Source organism: Wasmannia auropunctata, unplaced genomic scaffold (assembly GCF_000956235.1).
Source record: "Wasmannia auropunctata unplaced genomic scaffold, wasmannia.A_1.0 LD335249.1, whole genome shotgun sequence".
In the NCBI taxonomy this organism is placed as follows: domain Eukaryota; kingdom Metazoa; phylum Arthropoda; class Insecta; order Hymenoptera; family Formicidae; genus Wasmannia; species Wasmannia auropunctata.
In genome coordinates this window covers 50,788-62,750 of record NW_012027641.1, presented here as the reverse complement: position 1 = coordinate 62,750, position 11,963 = coordinate 50,788, and the positions used below count along the sequence as shown (strand labels likewise).

At 37.3% G+C, this 11,963-nt stretch overlaps 1 protein-coding gene across 1 annotated transcript in view; it reads left to right on the top strand.

Annotated features, from left to right (window-relative positions):
- Positions 1-1,391: 1,391 nt before the first annotated feature.
- The window catches only part of LOC105457359 (cyclic AMP response element-binding protein A), a 38,462-nt gene continuing 27,890 nt past the window's right edge, over positions 1,392-11,963 (top strand). The window contains exon 1 of the mRNA XM_011701975.1: positions 1,392-1,624. Coding sequence (XP_011700277.1) covers positions 1,559-1,624 — 66 coding nt within the window. The 5' untranslated portion in view covers positions 1,392-1,558. The remainder of the gene's footprint in view (positions 1,625-11,963) is intronic.

Below are 11,963 nucleotides of genomic sequence, written 5' to 3'. Positions count from 1 at the left end.
ACGTTTTCTAGCAATGCTTTTATCAGCATTTTAACATTCCAACAAATTATTTTGATGATTCACCAAGAAATTATTTTCAGATCTGTATTTAGTAAAATTTCTAGACCTTTCAACAAAATCGTTCTTTCCGTGTTCGAATCTTCTAATAACTAATTTATAATCGCATTATTTTCTAAATTTATTTTTTCTGTTTTTTTTTTATCTATCTCGCATTTATTTTTCTGGTGTTCTCTGTGTCACTTTATCAATCTTTCGTTAGATTGTGTTCTTTTGTATTTTGTACATCGTTATCTCTTGATTTTCCGTTATTTTGCTTGTGATTTGTTCTCAGAGGGCTTGCCCTAGAATAATAAACCCACAGCAGTAATAAACGCTTTATATATCTCGTTCTCTTTCCTTTTCTCTTTCTCTTACTGATACACTTAGCCCACAGAGGCAGGTCCATTGAACTCGTTGGAAACCGCGACTCGTAACGCGGCTATGCATCATCCCGTAATATAGGACAAGAGGCATTAAACGCAAAACCGGCCGCAGCAGATAATACAATACGACACACACGCGGCGATACCGTACATGCGGCGCGTGAGGTCACGGATGCGCGCATGTGTTCGCATACTGTAATCTTACATAAGTCGCGCTCGTTTATCGATATCCTCTTTACCGGATCAGCATCCGACGCATCCGGCTGGCTCTTTTTAATGACACTCGAATAAACCTTTCCGGCCTGTCGGTTATCGAGCGAGACTTGCATATACCTCGCATCTTTCTCTCTCCCTCTCTCTTTCTCTCTCTCTCTCTTTCTCCGTCCTTGATTTTATTTATACACCGCGAAAGCGCGATATTTCTCTTATCTCTCGCTCTTCTCCATCTAATTTTAATCGAATTACGGATATAACATTGAATTTATTTTCTGCCACCTTCATGCAAATAGCAAGCTCCTATTTTAATCTCGAGAAAAGATTTTTGCTACACGGAAAGAATTAATTTGTTGAAAGGTTGAAAGCTAAAAATTTTGCTAAACACAGATCTGAAAATAATTTTTGTTCAGTAATCGAAATAATTTGTTGGAAAGTTAAGAATAATAGGCATTGCTATAAAACGTTTTGATATTCTAGCAATCATTTTGACTTTCCAACAAAATTATTTTGATTATTGAACAAAAATTATTTTCCGATCTGGATCCAGCAAAATTGTTCTTTCCGTGTATCTTTATATACCCTTAAGGGAGATCCTTGCGCGGGGAAATCTCGAGATCTCGTTAACGCAATCAGTGTAATTAAACGGCGCGCCGTACATATTCGCGGATTCCTCCCTCGCCAATTTGGTAAACGAAGGAGACAATTAGCGATATCCGCAATAATGTCAGATCACGAGATTACGAGACAATCTTCGCTTTCAGGCATTACGCGCTTGATCATCAAAGGAACTGGATTCTCTCGTCTCGGCGACGGCATGTCGGCGCTTTAATTTCGTCCTTCCATGGGGCGAGTACCATGTTCCTCTGACCGACGACGACGACGCTCGCATTATCCGGAAAGCTAAAGGAAACGAAGGAATCATGGCGTTCTACGACGTGGGAACGGGCGACCTCAAGGAGTTGTGGGAGTCCTACATGACCGAGCCGGTGAGTGCGCGCAACCCTTATATACATAGGTACACGGAAAGAACAATTTTGCAGTATCCACACGGAGAGAATTTTTTAAAATTTGCCCTGCAAATCATGTTAATTGTGGGACAATATAGTATTTAGGCAAATTTTACTGTGCACTACAATAAATTTTACAGTAGTAAAATACAGTAAAAGTTATTGTAGTGCACAGTAAAATTTGCCTAAATACTATATTGTCTCACAATTAACATGATTTGCAGGAAAAATTTAAAAAAAATTCTCTCCGTGCAGATTTGAAAATAATTTTTGTTCCACAATCAAAATAATAAAATAATTTTATGGGAAAATTAAAATAATTGCTAGACTATCAAAACGTTTTCTTAGTAAAATACTTATCATTTTCAACATTCCAACCAAATTTTTTGATGATTCAACACGGAGAGAATTTTATTTTAAAATTTATCCTGAAAACCATGTTAATCATAGAACAATATATAGTATTTCAAGAACTTTTATGTGATTTTCATTATTTTTTTAAATATATACTATAACAAATTTATTGTAGTGCACAGTGAAATTTGCCGAAATACTGTATTGCCCCACGATTAATATGATTATGTAAATTTTAAAAGGAAATTCTCTCCGTGAGCAAGAATTAATTTTCAGATCTATTTTCAGTAAAATTTTTAAAACCTTTCAACAAAATCGTTTTTTCCGTGTATATAAACCGATTCGTCCGACAGGCAGGAAAAGCCGCGATGAATTTTGACGTTGAGAATTTTCTTGTAAATGAGAATAATGGCGATTTCTTAAACTTTGCGGAGCCACTTCGAAAACGGACGCGCTCGTCCTCTATCCGCCCGTATATATACGCCGCTCACGAATTACTTGCGCCTACGTGACATCTTATTATATACGTTCTCGAGGAAAAGTGCGCCCGTTCACGATCTCGAACGAAAGGAAGGCTCCGTTGGGGATCGTAGGGACGCCTACGTCCTTTTGAGGGCCGCACGTAGGTACGTCCGCAATCCTCCGCGTTATTCGAGTATTCGTGTCAAATCCGAAGAGACAGTCGACGGCCCGTTCAGTGCCGTCAGGAATATATCACCGGTGCATTGAGGATATATTTTTAAACACCGAGGGAATACCTTATTATTATTTCCTTTATCTATTACGCTGCGAATGGTTTATACATTTATTTTACAATATTATTTTACTATTTTTATAATACCATTCTTAGAAGTGTTATTTTTACGAGCCTCATTTTATGCGAAATGCAAGGAACGCGCATGAAATTTATCGACTGAATGTCATTGGAAAATACATTTCTGTCTCTTACACGTTCCCGATAAGAACCGTACCGCGCGATAACAGAGTGCGATATTTGATATTAAAATGTCATATATATTTTACAACTTTTATTTGCAACTTTTTTAATTCTCAACCGATATAACTATATATAGTCGAATTTACAAGTTAAAATGTAATATTTAAATTGACCGCGTTGGAAATTCAAAATAAGGTTTTCATCAAAATGAATTCCAGTCTAAAGTCGAATCCCTTTTTCTACCGTGTATTTTTTTTTCAATCAGTCGCTATTTTTTTTAAACTTAATGCATATCTTCAGCTCTTCAAAGAAAGTGCATGACAGCCGTTGAATTATGAATAATAACGGGCGCGTATAGGTACACGCTTGCATATGCATGCATCGCGCCACATTGTCGTTTATCAACGCGCTCACGGTGACACGCTTGCAACTTGCGCTAATTAAGCTTAAGGAAATGAGGAAGCCGACAAATTTACATGATAGCGCCTCGTCGAGTCGGGGACGAAAACGCGTCACGAGCGTCATGCCGATAATTCTTCCGCCAGCCGCACAGTCGGACGGCCGCGTCGCGTCTGGTTCCTCCGCTCGGAAAGGGGAGCCTCACCCCGCGCGTATTACATATCTATTCTTGCCATCCTACGCGACGGAAGCTATAATTTTTCATCGCTCGTTGCATTCGCGCGCGAGAGACTAGACGAGTGCGTGTAACAATGGCCGCGCGCGCGCGCGCGCGCGCGCACATGCTCCTTTCATTCTCGCTGCATGCAGCATGCAGCGTGTTCTTCGATCGGCGCGCGTCAAAACGGGGACACGGTCGCAATTCCTCTCCGCGCGCGCGTGGCCCTTTCACGTCACGGAATTACCTTTCTCAATGCTGCGGCTGCTGCACACACGCGGCATCGCGAGTCGCCTCGCGACAAATTAATCCCAATCATTAACGTCGCGTTTCCACGCCTCCGCGCCGCGTACTTATTATTAGTTATTGTTCCGCTCTTATCGGCCGCCCGTAGCTCCGCACGTGTGGTGTATCGCCGATCGTAATTTCGCGGGTCGCCCCGGCGAGGCAAAGGGGTGGGGGGAGGGCGGTCAACCGGTATTTTTATCGTTTCCTAGAAGGTCGGCGATATATACCTACCCGCGCGTTCGATCTCCGCGCGCGGTTGGACATAAATTCAATCGTCAAAGTCGCACCAAGTATAAGAGGTATCGTCTCTCTCTCTCTCTCTCTCTCTCTCTCTCTTGCGTGCGCGGAGACGCAGCTCACGGAGTTATAATCCCCGCGGCCGTCGATCCGCGACCGTCGTATTCCTACCGTCGCGTCGAGGGCTTACGTAACGGACGGGAATGACAGCAATTATTTTCTTCTTTTTCCGCTCGTACGGCGCTACACACACCTCGAGTGTATCATATATCGTCACAGTTCGATTGCTCCTCGCAAACACGACCGGGTGCAGGGATTTAGCGCCACTCGAACGCCCGCCGTCGCGCGGATTTCGCGCGCGCGCGTGCGGCATTTGTGGCTTGTACATTATCATATATAGGGGAAAAGGATATTGTATTTGGGCGAGTAAGACACATTATATAGAGTCGGTTTGCGCACCTGTACAAATATCTACTCGTCGTACCTGTATATATAGTGAATACTCCAATAGGCACTGCACGTCTTTCGCGAGGAGCCCACTCGATTATCACCGTCCGTGTATTCAGCCGTTAATACACCGAACATATGTATAGAAATGTGTTTTCCTTTCTTTTTTGGGAGGGGAGGGAGCGAACCGATGTCTCTCTTTTCTGAATGTAAATTTTGACGCGGCGCATCGTATTTCTCGTTGAAATTATACATCTCTCGGGGATTTTCTGAATACAATTAATTAGGGGTCGGTCGTATTTAAAATGACATTATTTAAAATATGTATTTTAAATAACAAAAAGTAAAAGATTTATTTAGTATTTTATTTATACTATATATATATTATTTTAAATAATAAATATTATTCTTTATTCTTCTTCTATTTTATATTTCTATTTTATTCTTTTATTATTCTATTTTATATTTAATATTCTAAATCTGTTTTTAGAATCTATTTTATATTTTTCACATTTTAAATAAGTCGTGTTTCTGGAATCTATTTTATATTTGTTATTTTAAGGTTATATCGGTTACTTTACCGACTTCTGCTTATCAAGGATCGGTCGTATTTAAAAAAAAATTATTTTAAATATGTATTTTAAATAAAAAAGGTAAAAGAATTTTATTTGGTATTTATTATTTTAAATAATTTCTTCTGATCTATTTCTCATTTAATATTTTTAATATGTTTTTGGAATCTATTAATTTATATTTTTGTTTTCATTTTAAATAAGTCGTATCAGTTTTTTATTGGCGATATTTTATTTCAAATAAGTTTCTGGAATCTGTTTTATATTTGTTATTTTAAATAAGTTGTATCAGTTGTTTTATCGACCCCTGCTATTAATACACCTTGGCGAGAGAAATTATTCTTGACCGTCGCGTTTCTTCCGGCGTACTCCAATTATACTTTTAAGATCACGTTATTTTCAGATTAATGGACGCGGGGAAAACACGACGCGAATATTTAGCAGTGAAACACGCAGCTGATAAGAGATTCAATGGAAATATTCATTGAATTTCTTAGGTATGCTAATTCATAATTGGCGGATACGTAACGCATTTCGAGCTGAAAATAGCTCTCCGCGGGCTTTCCTGATGCGTATCACATTCTCACGACAGGCAGACAATCGCGCGATTCGCGTACACTAATTACAATTTTATCGATCGCGGCCTGTCGCGCGTTTGTCGCCTTCGCAGACGACTTATGCAGACTTAACGGCCTGGCAACCGTTTTCGGAACGAGATGTTTATCGTCGTTACGTATTATCATGTGTTTGCTATTTATTTCATTGAGTAACGATGACGCCTCGCTGCACTCTCATTATCTGCGAAATACGGCTTACATAACTTGCGAGTAATTGTTTGAAAATAAAAGTCCACGGATCATAACACATGATTTTCGAATGTCAAACGCGTAGACGTATACTTTATTATTTCTCAATCCAATCGAAACGATTGCTCAATCAACGATAATTTGCTCAGATATTTATACACAGTTGAAAAATTTATGTTAAATTTAATTACATTTCACATCAGGTCCCAAACGACCCTATTCAAGTTTTTGTGTTAATTTAACACAAAAAGCGAACATGTTAGAGAGTAACTCAAATATTATTTACAAATATGAAAATTAATACAACACTCTGATACAATTTGGAAACCAATTGTGGGAGCATATTTCTTTAATAAAATTAACATTTACAATATGTTAAATTAACACCTACATTAATCTTTTATTCGTTCATCTTGGAAAATTTATGTTTCAAAACTACATTATTTTTGGCTATATATACAATCTTGACTAAAATTAGGCACCTATATATATGTTTTTACTTGTACTACTTTCTATTGACATTATATGCTAATTTAAAGATTCTTGAAACAAAATATACTTCACAAGAAATACTATAATAAATCAATTTTTTTAAATTAAAACGTTAAATAATAATTATTTAATAAGATGCCTAATATTTTTGGCCAAAGCTGTTTTTACTCATAAATTGCATTATTATAACATTAAATAATGTTAAACATTACATTCTGTTATTTTAACATTAGGTAATGTTAAATATCAATTTAACACAAAATATTCAAATTAACACAATCACATAGTGTTAATTTAATATACTTGGATACATTAAAAATTCAACAAACGTTTGAGGGAACTGTTTCTTAAAACTGCGAGTACAAAATATTTTCTACTGTGCACAAATAATATTTATTCGCGTGCACAAATATTTCTTTCTCTCCCCCATCATTCGCTTTGCCGGAGCAGCATGAAATTTGACGTGATGGACGTCGAAGATCGTCACTACATATTCATACCCGAGTGATTCAATACGGATTGATTTCGCACGAATTTTCAATGCATTACTCGATTATTTTCCGCATAATAAACGAGTCATTAGTATGCATCAATACTGTATTCCGATTGCGCGGCTTCGCGCGAGCATCGTAATAGAAATTGAAAGGCGCATGCATGTCAATGCTGTCTCATCATATTTGGGAGGGTCAGTCCCCTTTGGCTACTGGAATTACGTCAGGCGGCGAGACATCGTCAGCTCGTCGCGCGCCGCGCAAATATGTCTGTATAGCCAATAAAATCGTTCAACTTCAACGGGGAGAACGTTAATTGTGAAAGAAAATTCAACGCGGATAATCTCCCCGCGTGAATGCGAAATGCAGCCTGAGCCCGGATTAGAAACTTAGTGTGGATCTGGCGACACCGGCAACACCGTTCGTTCGCCAACATTATAGGCGCGCGAGAGGCCGTACCGAGAGAAAAATATAGTTTTTTTGGAATAACCATAATTTAACTACAGTCTAACCTCGATAACTCAAACCTCTGCAACTCGAAAACTACTTGTATTTTTTTTTCTTTAAAAGCCATTATAATCGGAAAATTATAAACTCTTTGTAAGTCGAATTTTCATGTTGATTCTCTTTTACTCAAACTTTGATAAGTCCAAGCTTCTATATAACTCAAAGATTTTTATAGCTCTTGAGATTCGAATTATCGAGGTTTGACTGTATAATTTATAGTGAATTTCGGGGACAACTGTAAAATTCTAATTACTCATGCAAATTATAGCTGCTTTAACAATGCATTATGATTATACATTGTGATTGGATATTATTATTTTTTCGTTTACTTATTTTTTAGTTATTACTACAATATAAATATAGTAAGCAAATGTTAAGCGAATAATTATACTCACTATAATTGCAATTGCATTTGCTACGTAAAAATATTTATTTCATTTGTCATATATATCTCTTGATATTTTACTATATTGATATTTGAAATTATTATAATTTATAATAAAATTTGTTCATATTTACACGGAAAGAACAATTTTGCTGGATTCAGATCTGAAAATAATTTATTATACAATCAAAATAATTTTATTGAAAAGTCAAACTGATTGCTAGAATACCAAAATAATTTTGTTGAAAAACTAAAAATGCTTATCACTTTTGACTTTCCAACAAAATTATTTCGACGATTCAACAAGAATTATTTTCAAATCTATATGTAGCAAAATTTTTAGACCTTCCAGTAAAATCGTTCTTTCCGTGTAGTAGAATTATACATAGGTACAAGGTTATTATTATTAACATTACAGTAATAATAACTATAAAAATAGTGCTTATCATAATTTTTTTACCATGCAATTATATAGTCACAAATACAAAATATTTTTCTCTCAATGCACACGCCACTTGAATCATCGTCGAAAACGCGGCCCGCAATGAATCGTCCTAATTACGAACGTCGCCCGCGGCAAAATTAGTATCGATTTCTCGCTTAGCTGGCTTTCCTCTCGGCTAACAAAAAGGGTGAAAAAAAACGACAAGATTTGCCATCGGCGCGCAACGCGAGTGTCGCGATTAGATCGTGCGCTATTGTTAAACTTGTTACGTGGAAACGAGCGACGAAACAGAGCTCGTAGAACGTGGAATGCAAACACAGCGAGCGCTCGATGCGGTGCATCGGCATCACATTGATCGATACAAATTGCGATACTCTGAAGCTCCGAGAGGACAAGCTCCCGGAAATCGATCGTACAGTTCCGCGGAGTTTTTCTCGGAAAAGTATGACTCGACAATGATATTTTTGTACGTTCGTCGTTCTGCTTATTATGATGAAATACAGCTGCAATTAATTTGCTATTTGCCTTCGGATACCATTGAAAACACTTGTTTCGATAAGCGTCATTACCTTGACAATGTGTGCCGTTGTATTATCTCGAAGGGAGACTCGCGCATTTTCGAGTTTCAATTTTTGCGCTTTAAGTTTTAAGTTTCAATTTTTTTTTAATGTAAATTTATTATTTTATCTTCACTCGAGTCTATTTTATTTTATCTGCACGGAAAAAACAATTTTGACGAATTCAGATCTGAAAATAATTTTTGCTCAATAATCAAAATAATTTTGTGCGAAAGTCAAAATGATTGCTAAAATATCAAAACGTTTTATAGCAATGCTTATCAGTTTTAACATAACGAATTATTTTGATGATTTAACAAAAAATTATTTTCAAATCTGTTTTTGGTAAAATTTTTAGACCTTTCAATAAAATCGTTCTTTCCATGTGTATAATATTTATTCTCTGCTGTAAGATTTGCCGCTTAACGCCAACGTCAATTAATGTAAGCAGAAGTTGATTTAAAGAACTTGTTTAAATTCAAGTGGTTTCCACATTGTTGAAAATGTAGAGCAGGCAATAGATATAATCTCCGCGCCGCGGCGTCCGTAATTGCGTCCCGGTGCTTTGTATGTCTCGCATTTTTATCGTCGACGGTGTAAAGCAATTTTCTTCACTCGTTCGTCGTCGTGCTTGCGCAGGTGCCACTGACGCGCGTGTGTTGATATAGTAGTCCTCGCGTTACACATTCGAGCCTCGTATCGAATTGACTACTTCGCAGCCACTTCGCGAACGCGTAACCCCATTAAAGACTAAAAAGATTGACACAAATTGTTAATCAATACGGGAGAGAGAGAGAGAGAGAGAGAGAGAGAGAGAGAGAGAGATTCGTATATGAAAGAACGATTTTGTTGAAAGGTCTAAAAATTTTGCTAAATACAGATCTGAAAATAATTTTTTGTTGAATCATTGAAACAATTTGTTGGAAAATTAACCCGTAAAAGACACCTGGGTGCGAATTCGCACCAAGCGTTTTTAAAGTTTTATATCTTCTGAAAATAAGAAGCAAAGTTAAAGCAAAATGTATGTTTCTCAATGTAAAATTTTCTGACCAATCGATTGGTAATATTAAATTTTCGAAAAAAGAACGTAATTGTTTTCAAAACTTCGTGTTAAACAAAACCATTCAAAAGAGACGTATAGCCTTTACGAGTTAAAACTGATAAGTATTGCTATAAAACGTTTTGATATTCTATAGGAATTATTTTGACTTTCGCACAAAATTATTTTGATTATTGAACAAAAATTATTTTTAGATCTGAATTCAGCAAAATTGTTCTTTCCGTGTAGTGGTATTGAAAATATATTATAAAGATTAAATTACGGTCTTACGAAAGCGTAATAATATCGTAAATCAAACAAACATTGTGAAAGCATTTTAGAAAACTCAGACAATTGTCACGCTCTGATAAGAGAATTATTCCAATATTCCCCGATGTTAACTAATGTTCTAATAGACAAAAGTAAAATCACGGATCTTTTTGCTCGTCCATAAATTACGGCGTTCATAAATTATGGATTTTTTTTTTTTTTTTTACTTATTCATAAATTATGGATCCTCTTACTTATTCATAAATTACATACGACATTAGCGTTTTATCTAGCTGTCGTTTTCCCAGCGTGGCATTAATGTAAAAAGTGAATGTCGGGAGAAGCCCTCCCGATGGGAAAAGCTTTCGCGTCGAGCTGCCGCCGTCGCGTCCGGAAAGGAAGCACGGAGGCACGTTATAGGAAAATGCCGCAAAAGTAATTTTCCTACAATGTGTAACATAAATATCGATTGTGCTTTTGATGACGTACCGCGAAGGAAAAACTGTTGACAGCACGTCGTTACCATAAATAAATAAACGGTATTATATTTCCTATACAGAAACAGGAAGCCATCTCGACACCGTAATTTCATCTCGATCCCGTCAGCATTTGTTGGACGGATAATATTATTTCATCACAAATACTGACGTCCCAATTACGAATTTAGTACATTAAATTAGTTTCGGAGTAAAATATTGAAGATAAAAATAAAAATTATATTATATTAACTTATCTGAATAAAATGATTAATAGTTAAAGGATTTGTTTATTACAGTGCATGCACGGAAAGAACAATTTGCTGAATCCAGATCTGAAAATAATTTTTGTTCAATAATCAAAATAATTTACTTGGATAAAGTCAAAATAATTGCTAGAATATCAAAACGTTTCATAGAAATGCTTATAATTTCTAACATTCCAACATAATTTTTTGATGATTCAACAAGAATTAATTTTCAGATCTGTTTTCAGTCAAATTTTTAGATCTTTCAACAAAATCGTTCTTTCCGTGATGTGAATAGCCTATCTTGTGGGGATAAAAAACGAAGAAAATCAGCTTTAAAGTTCATCACTTTAACTTCAGAATTAATTTTCTCCGCAATTTTGTTGCAAAGCCCTTCAATCAGTTTTAATGAAGTGATGAATTTTTATTTGAACATAATAAATCACCACGTGAACGCTGCCTTGAGGAAGCCTCCGTCATCATTTATTTATCGGGCAAACGTGACGTACAACAGCAATATAGATTGTGTATCTAATCTAATTAGGGAGAGGAGATAAAAATAGCTATGGTGTCGCGCCAGTGGAACACCCGCAACAATTGCCATAGCATATTGCCTTGTATATCAGAAAAGTCGTGGTTGGTTGCCTTCTACAGTACCAAAACCGGAAACAGGGGAACACGTCGGAGGCTCGCAATACCGGAAACATAGGCGCGAAGAGTGGGAGGCGGAATACACACACAGAGTAGTAACGAAACGAAGCGATGTGTTGCGACAATGCCGCGTCCCACCGCATAGCAAATATTATATAAAAAAGAACCTTGAGAGAGAGAGAGAGAGAGAGAGAGAGAAAACGCGAGCTCCGCGCCGAGTTCGCGCGAGTTTTACTGGCTGCCGTTTTCCGCGTCGACGACCCGCCGCGTCGCGCGCGTGTTTTCACGACGGACCGACGACGGAGCGAACGCGCGCGTATTGGACGATGACTAGGTCGAAATTCCTGACAGCTGACGCGAGGTACCGCGCTGCCGCGTACCAAGTCACTCTTCCCGACGCGCGCGTCACTTTGGGACACGCTCTGTCCCCTAACCGCTGCTGTTCGGATAACTGCAATGCTCGTCTCCGTTTTAAGAGCAGCGAAATTTTTCCAGAATTT